The 16,859-nt window shown below is 41.0% G+C and overlaps 1 protein-coding gene across 2 annotated transcripts in view; it reads left to right on the top strand.

The window, feature by feature from the left end:
• The first annotated feature begins 877 nt into the window (after nt 1-877).
• The window catches only part of myo1ea (myosin IEa), a 63,370-nt gene continuing 47,388 nt past the window's right edge, over nt 878-16,859 (top strand). The window contains exon 1 of one of the 2 annotated variants that reach the window (XM_021586212.3): nt 878-1,282. In XM_021586212.3, the coding sequence (XP_021441887.3) occupies nt 1,280-1,282 (3 nt within the window). In that variant the 5' untranslated portion in view covers nt 878-1,279. The remainder of the gene's footprint in view (nt 1,283-16,859) is intronic. The other variant, XM_021586214.3, reaches the window with a different exon arrangement.

Genomic DNA, 16,859 nt, shown 5'->3' on the forward strand with positions numbered 1-16,859 from the left:
GTTGTGCTTACAGCCCATCACCGTGCAGGACGTTTGGCATTTGCCAGAGAACACCAAGATTGGCAAATTCGCCACTGGCGCCCTGTGCTCTTCACAGATGAAAGCAGGTTCACACTGTCATTCACATGATTATTATTTGCGTTATGTTACTTACAGTGCCTTCAGAAAGTTTTCACACCCCTTGACTTTTTCCACATTTAGTTGTGTAACAGCCTGGATTCCTTCCTAACTCAGTTTCTCGAGAGAATGGAAGCCGCTCAGGGATTTCACCATGAGGCCAATGGTGACTTTAAAACAGTTTCAGAGTTTAATAGCTGTGATAGGAGAAAACTGAGGATGGCTCCACAACATTGTAGTTACTTCACAATACTAACCTAATAGACAGAGTGAAAAGAAGGAAGCTTGTTATATTCAAAAACATGCATCCTGTTTGCAACAAGGCTCTAAAGTAATACTGCAAAAAATTTGGCCAAGCAATTAACTTTTTGTCCTCAATACAACACATTATTGAGTACCACTCTCCACATTTTCAAGCATAGTGGTGGCTGCATGATGTTATGAGTATGCTTTTAATCGTTAAAGAATGGGGAGTTTTTCAGGATTAAAAATAAACGGAATGGCAACATCAAAGGAACATGACATTTTTTCTGCTCAATTTAGAAGGAAAGATAAACTTGTAAAAGCTTTCCCATAAGTGACCTAAAAGTATTATACTGTGTATAATGCGTGTACAATATGGTCCTCTTTTAGAATAAATTCTTATCAAATTCAAAACTCTTTGTCTGATTTGATATCCTACAATTTTTAGCCACAGAAAATGCGTTCTCCAACGTATCCAAAATCATCTGGTGTGATTCCCTCTGGAGTGACGCTTCCAGACCCCTCTCCTATTGGCTGAGGGCTAAAGACGAATTTTCCATTTATGGATTGTTTGGTCAGGCTGTTCAGTCAGCTACCAGCCTCGAAGTTGAACTTTACCTCTCAAACATACAACAGCAGCATTCGGGAGCCTGAGTTCAATTCCTATGTCTATTCATGTTTAGACTATAGCTACAGAATGGACAGAGGAAGCTGGTCCTGAGGAGAATCTGTGTGTTCCTGCTTGGAAGGCGTCTGCGATCCTATTTTTTATTTTGACTTTGTCTTGTTTTTTTTCTTAGCTGGCCAACTGCAAAACAACGTTTTACATTTTTTAATAATAGACGACTACTGAGACAGCCAGCCCCTGTTCAATACGGAATACAAGGATACATTGTAACTGTCTGGGGAAGGAGAAAGAATGGTAAGATAACTTAGCTTTTACAGACCATTTTCTTCTGGATAACATATTCATATGAAGGAACACGATAATGTCTCTTCTTGAAAGGGACGTGAAAGTTCTTTTATAGATTGTTAAATATATGGAGGTCTAATGGATTCGTGACACGATGACGTTAAGTATCATGTCAACATTTTCAACATATTCCTATTGCACAGATGAAATGGTCAATGCAAGGGGACAATGTACTTTTATTAAATATATTCTTAGGTTTTAGTCTAATGACCATATCATTTGTCTAAATTGTCAAATAAGGTTGAAATTGCATCCTGTAAATTGTCACCAGAATATTTTAAGAAATGTTTAGCTAGTCATTCAACAAGGTAATGTCGTCATGAGTCATAGCCTACTGAGGTGCTGCAAGAGTCATTTTTACAGGCTGATGTGAAGTTGCCTATTTTTGCAACCAATAGCCTTTATGGTATTAATTGTCATAGAGAATAATAACATAACGAGATGTATGGGTGCCTATTTCACAGAATTATATATTTAAGTAGACAGGAATTTAAATCATTAGATGTTGTTTTGCTACAGTGTAAAGTTCAATTCAAAGAACAACTTGGACTAAATGCCTCTTCTAGTCTCAATCTGATCTAGCAGGTTGTATGGAATGTTGATAAGAATGCAACAACAATCCAATCCACTATTTTCCCTCTCCTATTTGAGGAGTAACCTACCTACCATATGTTTATGATAAAACTGCTCTCTCACACTCTCTCTCGTCCTCCCTCTCTAACTGAGCAGGATTTTGTATGTGGACAGAGATATGGTAAAACATTAAACCAAAATGTTTTTGACAACAGTGTGTATCTGATATCAAAGCCTTAGTGAGACATGCTAAAGATGAAAACTGGATATTGGATCTCTTGAGATCTAGAGGGCCCAGTGGAAACAGTCTGCCCAGTTTGTTGTTAAACTTGTTTGTTTACTCTCTGTGATACAGGTGGTTCACACTGCTCACAACTAAGCCAATATTGCATAATGGAAAAAAACGTCACATTTTTAATTGTTGTCTACTCAACAACTTTCATCTCACTTACCATAAAAGTATACATCTCGGGGGTGTTGTAAAAGAAAGGTGGCCTGCAGATACAGTCCCTATAGCAACCACCTATACTGACGGACAGTCACATGCAGCTCCCACTTCCTAGGTACAGTGTTGGCACAGCCCTACTTTGAATAAAACAGGTTGGTCATGGAAGAGGAGACAGAGAGCAGCCTGTGTGATATCCACATGGAGATCGGTTTCTCCTGCTTACTGAATGTCATCCCAACAGCTTAAGCGTACTGGAGAGAGTTATGGAGAAAGTTGTCCCTGTTGTGTGGCCCCTTTGTGTTTAGATCACAGATCATGAGGCCATTGCCATTGTGGCAGATATCCCACTGTGGGTATCAGCTAAAGTACTGTTTATTGAATCCAACAAGTCAACTGCTGTATTTTGATTTAATTAAGGATAAATCTTTTTTAAAATAATTGCCCAAATCCACTGAATGACTTTGCTTGACTTGTAATGTCATGTACACTGAGTGTACAACACATTAGGAACACCTGCTCTTTCCATGACATAGACTGACCAGTCGAATCCAGGTGAAAGCTATGATCCCTTATTGATCCACTTAAATCAGTGTATATGAAGGGGAGAAGACCGGTTAAATGATGATTTTTAAGCCTTGAGACAACTAAGACATGGATTGTGTGTGTGTGCCATTCAGAGAGTTAATGGGAAAGACAAAAGATTTAAGTGCCTTTGAACGGAGTATGTCAGTAGGTGCCAGGCGCACCGGTTTGAGTGTGTCAAGAACTGCAACACTGCTGGGTTCTTCAAAATCAACAGTTTCCCATGTGTACCAAGAATGGTCCACCACCAAAAGGACATCCAGCCAACTTGACACAACTGTGGGAAATATTGGAGTCAATATGCGCCAGCATCCCTGTGGAATGCTTTCGACACCTTGTGAAGTCCATGTCCCGGTGAATTGAGGCTGTTCTGAGGGCAAAATGGTACTGTGTTACATGGTACTGAGGGTACTGAGGGTTTGTTCCTTGGATTCCTTTGTGGGAAACCAGATCTACAGGCTCCATACACTGCTCTGCTCCCAGTGCACAGACTGCATAACAGGGTTGACCTGTTCTAGAGAGACAACATGTGGGATATGGACATAGGGCGGGGTTGGTAATGACAGTATATACACAGTGTACAAAACATTAGGAAGGTGTTAGGAAGGTCCATATCACACATGTTGTCTAGAACAGGTCAACCCTGTTATGCAGTCTGCTCTGCTCCCAGTGCTCAGTGTATGGAGCCTGTAGATCTGGTTTCCCACAAAGGAATCCAAGGAACAAACCCTCAGTACCACGTAACTGAGCTCTGTACCTTGGCTAGCAGTCGAGCTGAAAACGTAAAGTTATACAGTGCATTCAGGAAAGTATTCAGACCCATTGACTTTTTCCACGTTTTGTTACGTTACAGGCTTATTCTAAAATGGATTAAATTGTTTTCTTTCCCTCAACGATCTACACACAATACCCCATAATTACTAAGCAAAAACAGTTTTTTAGAACATTTAGAAAATGTATTAATTATTATATTTTTTTTTTTAGCAATCACATTTACATAAGTATTCAGACCCTTTACTCACGACTTTATTAAAGCACCTTTGGCAGTGATTACAGCCTCGAGTCTTCTTGGGTATAACGCTACAAGCTTGGCACACCTGTATTTGGGGAGTTCCTCACATTCTTCTCTGCAGCTCCTCTCAAGCTCTGTCAGGTTGGATGGGGAGTGTCGCTGCACAGCCTTTATCAGGTCTCTCCAGAGATGTTCAAGTCCGAGCTCTGGCTGGGCCACTCAAGGACGTTGAGACCTTTAGCCACTCCTGTGTTGTTTTGGCTGCGTGCTTAGGGTTGTTGTTCTGTTGGAAGGTGAACCTTCTCCCCAGTCTGAGGTCCGAAGCGCTCTGGAGCAGGTTTTCATCAAGGATCTCTCTGTACTTTGCTCTGTTCATCTTTCCCTCGATCCTGACTAGTCTTCCAGGCCCTGTCACTGAGAAACATCCCCACATTGTGATGCTGCCACCACCATGCTTCACCATTGGGATGGTGCCAGGTTTCCTCCAGATGTGACGCTTGGCCAAAGAGTTCAATCTTGGTTTCATCAGACCAGAGAATCTTATTTCTCATGGTCTGAGAGTCTTTAGGTGCCTTTTGGCAAACTCCAAGCGGGCTGTCATGTGCTTTTGACTGAGGACTGGCCACTCTACCATAAAGGCCTGATTGGTGGAGTGCTGCAGAGATGGTTGTCCTTCTGGAAGGTTCTCCCATCTCCACAGAGGAACTCTGGAGCCCTGACCAAGGCCCTTCTCCCCCGATTGCTCAGTTTGGCCGGGCGGTCAACTCTAGGAAGAGACTTGGTGGTTCCAAACATCTTCCATTTAAGAATGATATAGGCCACTGTGTTCTTAGGGACATTCAATGCTGCAGACATTTTTTGGTACCCTTCCCCAGATCTGTGCCTCGACACAATCCTATTTCGGAGCTCTAAGGACAATTCCTTCGACCTCATGGATTGGTTTTTGCTCTGACATGCACTGTCAACTGTGGGACCTTATATAGACAGGTGTGTGCCTTTCTAAATCATGTCCAATCAATTGAATTTACCACAGGTGGACTCCAATCAACTTGTAGAAACATCTCAAGGATGATCAATAGAAACAGGATGCACCTGAGGTCAACTTTGAGTCTCATAGAAAATGGTCTGAATACTTATGTAAATTAGGTATTTCTGTTTTTTAATACATTTGCAAAAATGTCTAAACCTGTTTTCACTTTGTCTTTATGGGGTATTGTGTGTAGATTGATGAGAAAAAAAATGGAATCCATTTTAGAATAAATCTGTAATGTAACAAAGTGGAAAAAGTCAAGGGGTCTGAATACTTTCCTAATGCACTGTATTAGAACACGTTACAATTACAGGAGTTCCAATATAACTATTTTATGTGACCTTCCGTTGGGGTAAATCCATATGAATTCAATCACTTTTTCAATCACCCTTTTGATTTAAACAAAACTTTCCATACATGTTTGCCCATGGAAGAAGTGTTCAGAAAGTGACTTTTTGGACCTGAAAGACAAAACATTTGGGTTCTAGAGGTGCTCAGATTTGACCCATTTTCCATACCCCACCATACCATGTGACGTCCATGTCTTCATCACTGGAAAAGATAAAACGGTTTAGTTTGATATCATTTAAAAACGTACGAACGGGGTTGTCAAACTATTTGATCATTTCTTAGACCCTACATCTGATATTTTTTGTGTTGTGCTCGATCATGGAAATATCAATCTTATCCCTTCAGATAACTGCAATTTAACTGGCACACCGTTGAAATTTGAATTGAAATTTTTACTTCTAATTTAATTACTACCACAAAGAGGACCGCCGGTCCACGCACCATTTTAATATATTACAATTTTAAGTCAACGTTGTCTGATTTGTGGACCTCCAACCATCTTTGTGATACCATTTGAAAGTCGCATTTTTTAAAATTGTATTCTCATTTTAGTACGTTTATTAACCACAACATGACACCCTGTATTCAAGAGCATGTGTGTCTCAACTGATGGCACAAGACAAAAAACCCTGTTTGCAAGATTTTAAATTCTATACATTTCAACTGTATAATTTCCAGTGATGAAGACATGGATAGCTAATAGTATGGTGGGGTATGCAAAAAAGGTCAACTTTGAACACCTTTATATTTTGAAGCACACTTTCTCTTTCTGACCATTTCTACAATGGGCAAATACGTATGGAAGGTTAAGTTCAAATCAAAAGAGGTGCTGTCCAAATTGATTGAATTTAAATGGTTTACCCATTGTCCTCCTGTATGAGGGTACCATAAAATGCATGCATATAGATTGTTTGATGACTGGACGTCCCCCTCTCTGTAGGCTCATGATGGTTTTAAAAACATTATCTTCATCCTTCTGTAGTATATTCCAATGAATAAACCCAGATATGAGGATAGATAGATTTAGCATGCTGTGCACACATCTTGCTGAGCCAACATTAGACAACTTTTAGCCTTGAGGCACATTCTGACTCACTTCAGAGGTAATGTGCTGCGGTGAACCCAAGTCCCCTAGATCTGCTGAAGTTAAGAGATATTCTTATTTAGACTAGCGCTTGTGGGCGGTTCACTGGCATGGGTGCTGAATTTCATGCTGAATGACCAGAAGGAAATGGACTGGTTTCCTTCTGGTGAGGTAGCTTTAATGACAGTAGAACATATGTGCTGTATATACAGATCCTTTCATCAGTGACAGGTTTATTGAGCATAATATTCAGTAAGCAGAGAATGGAAAGGTTGAATTCAAAACAATGTGAAACTGTTGGACACAACTGAATGTATCCTTTCAATGAACCAGGTGGAAAACATTTAATACGTCTTGCATCTTAACATTTTGCAGCACTGGAATAATTGGACATGAAAGGAGAAATTGTTTTTCCAGGTTTGCTCCAAAAGTAGGTAGCTGTTTTGCGTGCAAGATCATAGTATGTCATCTGGATGTGTCAGAACCTGGCTCGTCATAAACAGACTTTCTGTCAAATAATAAACCTTCCCCAGATATTCTCCTCTCTTTAGTCTGATGTCAGAGATAAAGAATGAAACACACCGCAGTTACTCAGTGCACAACTCTTCCTTTAAAAAAAAAAAAAAAGCCTTTTTGGGGTCACATTGAGGGAACTCTAATATTTGGCTTGTGTGGAGAGAAGCAGTCTGTCACTCTGACTGTCTGGAGCACCAGGCGGTAGCATCACTCACAGTCCCCACTCTGCCAGATGCTGAATACTAGGTCAGTATGACAGCATATGGTTTTTATCAGCTTTTTCTGCAGGGAGGTGAATGCTCAGTAATATCCCCCCATTTCAAAGCCTGTGCTCCATTTTTTTTCCACCCTGCAATGCCGAAAAGAGTTTTGCAGGAATTCGAGCCCTTCTCTATAACAGGGCGAACACCCCTTCTGGGGAACTTGTTCAATTTGTTCACAGAGATCCAGTAAACATACACTCTCCTCTTTATCAATCCCACGCATATTGGTCTTTGTTACAAAGCTCCATCTTCATGTTCGTGGCGTTCCGTAAGCCATCACACTGGTTCTAAGTTCCGACTCACTGACTTCCAGAACAGATGGCAGAATCAGACTGGATCAAGAATCAGATTTATTAATGGATGTTAAACGCTTGTCTTAGCCTAACTATTCTGACAATGTTCTCACAGAAGCTCCTCTGAATGATATTTACTCATTGGTTGTAACCCCTTGTGGTTTGTTTGTGCAAAATGAAAAGTTAAAAGGATGAATTAAACATAAAACTGGTTAAAATGAGCATTTCTTTAATTGAGCTTTTTATTGAAAGTTTAACATTTTCATTCGTTTTATAAAGAGCTGCTGTTGACCTTTCTTCAAACAGATATGCTGTCTGATGTGATGCCACATCCTGCCATGTCTTTTAAAGTGCATCTGATTAGAGGATACCACTTCATGGTGTCCATTCATGATGCCATTAACACAGCAACTTCCTCTGTTTGGCACTTACTTAGTATTCCTCAGTAGTTGATCATGGTGGCAGTTTGTACTCCAAACCAAAACCCCATTGTTCTTCACTGACAAGTAAATGTTACCTTTGTGCAAACTAAAACCACCTGCTAACTGTGGCCATTGACAGGTAACCCTACATTATAAAATGTGTCAATCTATTGGTTTTGGAGCAAGCAAAAATATAGAGGATTCTCCTTTTTAGATCCAATTGTATACCCATTTTCTGTCTCACCTTTGTGTAGTGAACGTTTCCATAAATCATTATTTTATTTTCTGCTTTCCTCAGTCAGTTCAGTGATGGCACAGTGGGCCAGTAACTGGAAGGTTGCTGGATCAAGTCCCCAAGATGTCAAGGTAAAATATGTCGTTCTGCCCCTGAGCAAGGCAGTTAACCCACTGTTTCCCGGGCGCCGAAGACGTGGATGTCGATTATGGCAGCCCCCCGCACTTCTCTGATTCAGAGGGGTTGGGTTAAATGTGGAATATGCATTTCAGTTGAATACATTGTTGGACAACTGACTAGGTATCCCACTTTCCCTAATGCAGGCCTTTAATATTATTTGAAACACATCCCTCAGCAACCTGGGCCAGCTGTGAATGTGGTGGTCATGTGAGGAACAGCCATCTGCATTTTCCCCTCTGTAAAGTGATCTGGGTCTGTGTGTCCCGGCCAGCTCACTGTCAGCTCCCCTCTTGTCTTTTGGCTTTCCCAGGTTTACTGCTGCCCAGCCCTTGGTACAGCACACCATTTGTGAGCCTGGCTCTCGCACCACTACCCGCAGGACTGGGAGCCCAGCAGGCTGGGGCTGCAGCCCAATGGAGAGCACAGTCTGTTCTCACAGCGAATGTCTCCCATTACCCCAGTGAGGGATGGGGAGGACTGTGCCAGGCAGCTCTTTGGTCCCATGCAGAGGAGGCCACTTTTGATCAGACTTCCTGATGTGATATCTTCTCTCGCTCAGACAATACCCACCTGTTCTAGTCTGGGCCACAATTAAACAGCTGCTAAGTTTTTTTATAGGTGTCATGTGTAGTAAATGGAAACTCATGTTTTTCCTTGAAGTATGTAGGTTTGACATATTTTAGGCAATTTCATGCTGTGAGACAAAGATTTCACAACATTTGTCACTATAATTTTCATATTTTCCAATAGTAGTTACCATGATATCAGCCCCATTGGGCACAGCTGGAGTCTTCTGTCTGCCTCTGGATTTTTTCTGTCTTGTCTGTGGATCTGAGCAGGGTTCTGAGAGGGTTCTGTTTGCTCACTAGCATACAGACAAACATGCCTTGAATTCCATGGGGGATGCCTGCATTCCAGTAAAAGGATAGCTCATCTCCCAGGTCTATCCATCTCTTTCCTGGGTACACATTATTAATCATCAGTCACATGTTAATGTCACTAGTGTTGCAGGTGCATAACTCATCATTTTTATTATTAATTGGGTGGTTTGAACCCTGAATGCTTATTGGCTGACAGATGTGGTATATTAGGCCGTATACTACAGGTATTACAAAAAAATTATTTACTGCATTGGTAACCAGTTTCTATTAGCAGTAAGGCACCTCGGGGGGGTTGTGATATTTGGCCAACTAACCAAGGCTAAGGGCTGTATCCAGGCACTCTGAATTCTTTAGTTGGTAAGAACAGCCCTTAGCCATGGTATATTGGCTATATACCACACCCCCTTGAGCCGTATTGCTTAATTATAAGCAAGTAACACCATAGTGAGAGACAAGTACATGCTCTAGATAGATGTCCTCATTTGCATGATCTGTTTTTCCTTATTTTGTGGTTGGTTGCTTTACTTTTGTAATTTTCAACAGATATCCACTGTCTGCAGTCTCCCACACTAAGGAGGTGGAACTCTGTTCAGCAAGCTCTGACCTAACAAAAAAGTAAACAAAGTCTGAAACTTCTATTTGCATGTGTTTTGTCACCCGTTAGGACAGCTGTGGAAATGGAAAAATGTCACGCTCTGTCAGAGCGGAGTTCCATTTATCTGTTCAGCTTGTTTCCTATCCACTGTTGCATTATGTCAAAAGATCATAGGCCTCTGATTCAGTGTTTGGGCTCCAGCACTGCCCCATGGAGACTTTATCAACCCATCTCAGTCTGTTACCGTACCCTAGGCCACCATTGTTTTCACCCTGCATCACTTCTTAGATTAAGTCTAATGGCTCATTATGGCTTTTCTATAATCATAAATTGTATACTATTGTGCCACACAGTTTCCCACTGTATTGTGCCAGTAATACCCATAATCTCATTAGCTACAGTACCAGCCAAAAGTTTGGACACACCTACTCATTCCAGGGTTTTTCTTTATTTTTTGATATTGTCTACATTGTAGAATAATAGTGAAGACATCAAAAACTAACACATGGAATCATGTAGTAACCAAAAAAGTGTTAAACAATTCAAAATATTTTATATTTGAGATGATTCAAAATAGCCACCCTTTTGGCCTTGATGACAGCTTTGCACACTTTTGGCATTCTCTCAACCAGCTTCATGAGGTAATCACCTGGAATGCATTTAAATTAACAGGTGCCTTGTTAATTTGTGCAATTTCTTTCCTTCTTAATGCATTTTTAGCCAATCAGTTGTGTTGTGACAGAAGAAAATACCAAGTCCATATTATGGCAAGAACAGCTCAAATAATCAAAGAGAAATTACAGTCCATTACTTTAAGACATGAAGGTCAGTCAATCCGGGAAATTTCAAGAACTTTGAAAGTTTCTTCAAATGCAGTTGCAAAACTCATCAAGCGCTATGATGAAACTGTCTCTCATGAGGACCGCCACAGTAAAGGAAGACCCAGAGTTACCTCTGCTGTAGAGTTCATTAGTGTTACCAGCCTCAGAAATTGTAAACCAAATAAATGCTTCACAGAGTTAAGACACATCGCAACATCCGCTGTTCAGAGGATACATGGTTGAATTGCTGCAAAGAAACCACTACTAAAGGCACCAATAATAAGAAGAGACTTGCTTAGGCCAAGAAACACGAGCAATGGACATTAGACCGGTGGAAATCTATTGGTCTGATGAGTCCAAATGGGATAATTTTGGTTCCAACCGACATGTCTTTGTGAGACGCAGAATAGGTGAACGGCATGTGTGGTTCCCACCGTGAAGCATGGGGAGGAGTTGTGGGGGTGCTTTGCCGGTGACACTGTCTGATTTATTTACAATTCTAGGCACACTTAACCAGCATGGCTACCACAGCATTCTGCAGCGATACGCCATCCCATCTGATTTGCGCTTAGTCCCACTATCATTTGTTCTTCAACAGGACAATGACCCAAAACACACCTCCAGGCTGTGTACGGGCTTTTTGACTAAGGAGAGTGATGGACAATGCTGCATCAGATGACCTGGCCTCCACAATCACCTGACCTCAACCCAATTGAGATGGTTTGGGATGAGTTGGACCACAGAGTGAAGGAAAAGCAGCCAACAAGTGCTCAGCATATTTGGGAACTTGGAAAAGCAGTCCTCATGAAGCTGGTTGAGAGAATGCCAAAAGTGTGCAAAGCTGTCATCAAGGCAAAGGGGGACTACTTTGAAGAATATAAAATATATTTTGATTTGTTTAACACTCTTTTTGGTTACTACATGATTCCATGTGTGTTATTTCATAGTTTTGATGTTTTCACTATTATTCTACAATGTAGAAAATAGTACAAATAAAGAAAAACCCTTGAATGAGTAGGTGTGTACAAACTTTTGACTGGTTGTGTGTGTGTGTGTGTGTGTGTGTATATATGTCTTAACTGTCCGTATCACTGAACCAAACATCAACTGTAACCCTCAATGAAAATATCTAAATAGTGTGATGTAGCTCTGCAATACTATAGTGATCAACACAATATAAGATTAATATCAGAGAATCAAGAGATCGTCAGCTGGAAATCATTGGAACTGTGTTATATTATTCCCTTCAAAGCTGGAGAGGACTACAAACAGCCTACTGCAACATCTATCATTTTTTTTTATTCATTTCACATTTTTACTGCACCAAAACCCTTTGAAAGAACATTTTATGAGAAATGTGTCTAAAGGATTGCAGTGAAATCTGGTATGTGATTTTGTGACAGTGAAGCTGATTGTGATTCATTAAGGTTGTCTTTGTGGAATGTAAATGTTTGTCATTGGATTCATTGTGTATATTCAGAACAGTAAGTCATGAAGCTGTATTTGGGATCACTTTTCAGTGTGTGTGTGTGTGTCTGTAGCAGTGACGGAGTTTGAGCTCTCTTCCATTTCTTTTTTTTAGACCTGGTCAGCTGCTTGGGCTGTTCAGACACAAAGTAAGTCGGTGACCAAAACAAAGTATTCCAAAAATAAGTATTTTATATTAGTTCTCTCTGGGCATGTGGTGTGGAAACACAGTGATAGACAGCAGCCTCATACCCAGTCCCAGACAGACTGTAAATGGATGGGTGTGTAAAGTAAAGGTCTGTGCCAGTGTTCTGTTGGGTGAGCCAGGTTATTACCAGTGTTCTGTTGGGTGAGCCAGGTTATTACCAGTGTTCTGTTGGGTGAGCCAGGTTATTACCAGTGTTCTGTTGGGTGAGCCAGGTTATTACCAGTGTTCTGTTGGGTGAGCCAGGTTATTACCAGTGCTCTGTTGGGTGAGCCAGGTTATTACCAGTGTTCTGTTGGGTGAGCCAGGTTATTACCAGTGTTCTGTTGGGTGAGCCAGGTTATTACCAGTGTTCTGTTGGGTGAGCCAGGTTATTACCAGTGTTCTGTTGGGTGAGCCAGGTTATTACCAGTGCTCTGTTGGGTGAGCCAGGTTATTACCAGTGTTCTGTTGGGTGAGCCAGGTTATTACCAGTGTTCTGTTGGGTGAGCCAGGTTATTACCAGTGTTCTGTTGGGTGAGCCAGGTTATTACCAGTGTTCTGTTGGGTGAGCCAGGTTATTACCAGTGTTCTGTTGGGTGAGCCAGGTTATTACCAGTGTTCTGTTGGGTGAGCCAGGTTATTACCAGTGCTCTGTTGGGTGAGCCAGGTTATTACCAGTGTTCTGTTGGGTGAGCCAGGTTATTACCAGTGTTCTGTTGGGTGAGCCAGGTTATTACCAGTGTTCTGTTGGGTGAGCCAGGTTATTACCAGTGTTCTGTTGGGTGAGCCAGGTTATTACCAGTGTTCTGTTGGGTGAGCCAGGGTATTACCAGTGTTCTGTTGGGTGAGCCAGGTTTTTAGGCCATACTTGGAGGGTGGAATGCTTTCTGGGGAGAGGCTGTTGTTGATGACTTCCTGAGTGTTTAACGTCAGCTCAGATGGGAGTTGTGCTGCTCTTGGTTGTCAGCCAGCACCCATTTCCCTGAGTGGCTGGGAGTAAGATGCTCTAGCCAGCATCGTTAGTCTGCCTGTTTTCTATACCATCAGGTGTACACACGGCCTTTCATCTCTCTGATGCTACCGTCCTGGGAGCCATGCCAATCTGGCTCTACGGTTCCCAGGACATCTGTTTTTTTTCATGCACCCAGTTGATTTTGAGTTTGACTATGGTGAATAATCTTTTTTTTTTTTTATTCATGCCAAAAATTGATGGCAGAATATTTAATAAAGCTTCCACATGTCTGGCTTTGATTAACTTCTCAGTTATGCTTCCCTTTTGTGGGCTGCTATCTCTTAAAAGCCGTTGTGCTTCTGTATGAATCTGTCAAACTTGGTTTAGGCAGAGCAGTTTTGTGGCAGGCTGTAATTTGTGCACTCTAGTAGTGGACTTACTATACAGATTTTGCACCTAGTGTGGCTTTCTCTCTCTATACGTACACAGCAGCAGCAGGGCCCAAAAAACAAATATTGATTTGTATAGAAGTCGCTTTGTGTTAGTTCACCTCTGTCGGACAGCTTATCACACAGCTGATGTTATTGACACAGGCGGTTTATGTGTCTTTGTGTCCTCTTAGTGAAATTAATGCGTTCTCTGCTGTTGCCCTGTTGGACTGCTCACTACATCAGGTAGAGGTCGACCGAATTAATCTGCATTGTCGATTTTTCAAGTTTTCATAACAATCGGTAATCGCCATTTTTTTTGGACGCTGATTATGGCCGATTACATTGCAATCCACGAGGAGACTGTGTGGCAGGCTGACCACCTGTTACGCGAGTGTAGCAAGGAGCCAAGGTAAGTAGCTAGTTAGCATTAAACTTATCTTATAAAAAACAATCAATCTTCACATAATCACTAGTTAACTACACGTGGTTGATGATATTACTAGGTTAACTAGTTTGTCCTGTGTTGCATATAATCAATGCTGTGCCTGTTAATTTATCATCGAATCACAGCCTACTTCGCCAAACGGGGGATGATTTAACAAAAGGGCATTTGCGAAAAAAGCACAATCGTTGCACAAATGTACCTAACCATAAACATCAATGCCTTTCTTAAAATCAATACACAGAAGTATATATTTTTAAGCCTGCATATTTAGTTAAAATAAATTCCTGTTAGCAGGCAATATTAACTAGGGAAATTGTGTCACTTCTCTTACGTTCAGTACAAGCAGAGTCAGGGTATATGTAACAGTTTGGGCCGCCTGGCTCGTTGTGAACTAATTTGCCAGAATTTTACATAATCATGACATAACATTGAAGGTTGTGCAATGTAACAGCAATATTTAGACTTAGGGATGCCAACCTGTTCGATAAATACGGAATGGTTCCTTATTTCACTGAAATAATAAAGGTTTTGTTTTTGAAAATGATAGTTTCCGGATTAGACCATATTAATGGCCTAAGTCTCTTATTTCTGTGTGTTTACTATAATTAAGTCTATGATTTGATAGAGCAGTCTGACTGAGCAGTGGTAGGCAGCAGCAGGCTCGTACGCATTCATTCGAACTTTACTGCGTTTGCCAGCAGCTCTTAGCAATGCTTGAAGCACAGCGCTGTTTATGACTTCAAGCCTATCAACTCCTGAGATTAGGCTGGCAATACTAAAGTGTCTATTAGAACATAAAATAGTCAAAGATATATAAAATGCAAATTGTATAGAGAGAAATACTCGACGTATATTAACTACAACCTAAAACTTCTTAACTGGGAATATTGAACCACCAGTTTTCATATGTTCTGAGCAAGGAACTTAAACGTTAGCTTTTTTACATGGCACATATTGCACTTTTACTTTCTTCTCCAACACTCTGTTTTTGCATTATTTAAACCAAATTGAGCATGTTTCATTATTTATTTGAGACTAAATATATTTTATTTATGTATTTATATTAAGTGGAAATAAAAGTGTTAATTGTTCATTGGGTATTGTTGTAATTGTCATTATTACTATCCTATCTAAATGGGCCAATTTTTTTTTATTTTAATTGGTATTGGCTTTTTTTGGTCCTCCAATAATCTGGATCGCCGTTGAAAAATCATAATCGGTCGACCTCTTGTCAGGCATATATTTTCCCCCTGAAAGGACTGGTTCATAAGCAGAGGAATGAACTTGGTGGAGCCAAAGGAGGAAAATGAACCATACATCCAATGTATAAACTGGGCCCTTGTGCTTGTTCATGGTATAAATAGAATAAGGCATGCTTTTCTACACACCCAGCCAGCCACACCCCTTATGACGAGGTTCTCTTTCACATTTCTTTCTTACGCGTCACACCACCACCACCGCCTGTATCCCTCCTGTTCTGTCACTGTCGAAGATATCTCTCTCACTCTCTGTTGCGGTGATAAAAATCCAGACGCTGAAAGCACTCAATGTGTCTTAGAGAATATACATCCACCTATCTTTGCTCCAGCCACACCATTTAACAGTGTCTGATCTTCCCAGACCTATCCCACAGTAACTTGAGGCATCTGTGCTCATTTCAGCCGTGTTATGCCACAGCAGTACTGGGCCCAGGACCCAGACAGTTTTGGTACACATTGTAAAAGCAACTCCTGCTGCATTGATATGTTTTCGAGTGATTGGCCCTCCCTCTTCCCCTTCTCCCATTCAGGAGTTCTCCTGTCAAGGCCTGGGAGGTCCTTTGTCATATATCTGTTTCAATGGGCCAATTAGTCCAGGCCATAACCCATGACTGCTTCTGGGCTAAAGCCTCACTAATTCAGAGGATGGTTTTTCTGTTTATGGCAATTGACTCTCCTCCTGGTAACAGTCTTATCACAAGAGGAGATACCATACTTCTTACTGATACAGGAGGTGTCTCAGACCCTGAGGATGGAGGCTTTACCATGTCATGAAAGATTTCTAAGGTCTATCTTCAAGATACCCAGTGGATATTGAAGGGTGCAATGGATTTATGAGAAGTGGTTGGCTCCTGACTAGCAGGTGATTTCACAGCTGAGAAACAGTATTTGGTATAATCCTTCAGTCATAGGGGTTTTCTTTTGAAAAAACATAATTTAGAGTGGTAATTTATACTATAAAAACACTTTGCTAACTGGCAGTGTTGTAGCTTGACATTTTATTCCAATACTGACTCCTAGAAAGTGCTACCCATATCCCTTATGAATGAGTATGAATGTCAGACCACCCAGATGTGTTCCACAGTAAAGGGATATTGAATGACCGTATAGCAGGGGTCCCCAATTACATTCAGCTGTGGGCCAATTTATCCTTGAGTGGATGATCGGGGGGCCGGAACACCGCAAGAATCCCAAACAGATAGTATTTGACAGAAACAAAAAGATTTCAAACCTTGATTACATTGGGATAAAACCACATATGCCTCTCTATTTATGCGTAGGAAACTTGGGAACAGATATCCTAAATTTAAAATGACTTCGAGCTGATTTTCTGGTGATTGTAAAAATATATATATTTTTTAGTCTTTTATGTCCAACAACAAATGTTTTTTTGGGGGGGACAACTAAAATCACCCAGGGGCCGAATTTGGCCCACGGGGGTGCCTTTTGGGGAACTCTGCAGTATGGTATTACTTGTTGGGAATGGGAGGGTATCCCTG

Source organism: Oncorhynchus mykiss, chromosome 26, assembly GCF_057628025.1.
Source record: "Oncorhynchus mykiss isolate SJ-2025 chromosome 26, ASM5762802v1, whole genome shotgun sequence".
Taxonomy (NCBI): Eukaryota; Metazoa; Chordata; class Actinopteri; order Salmoniformes; family Salmonidae; genus Oncorhynchus; species Oncorhynchus mykiss.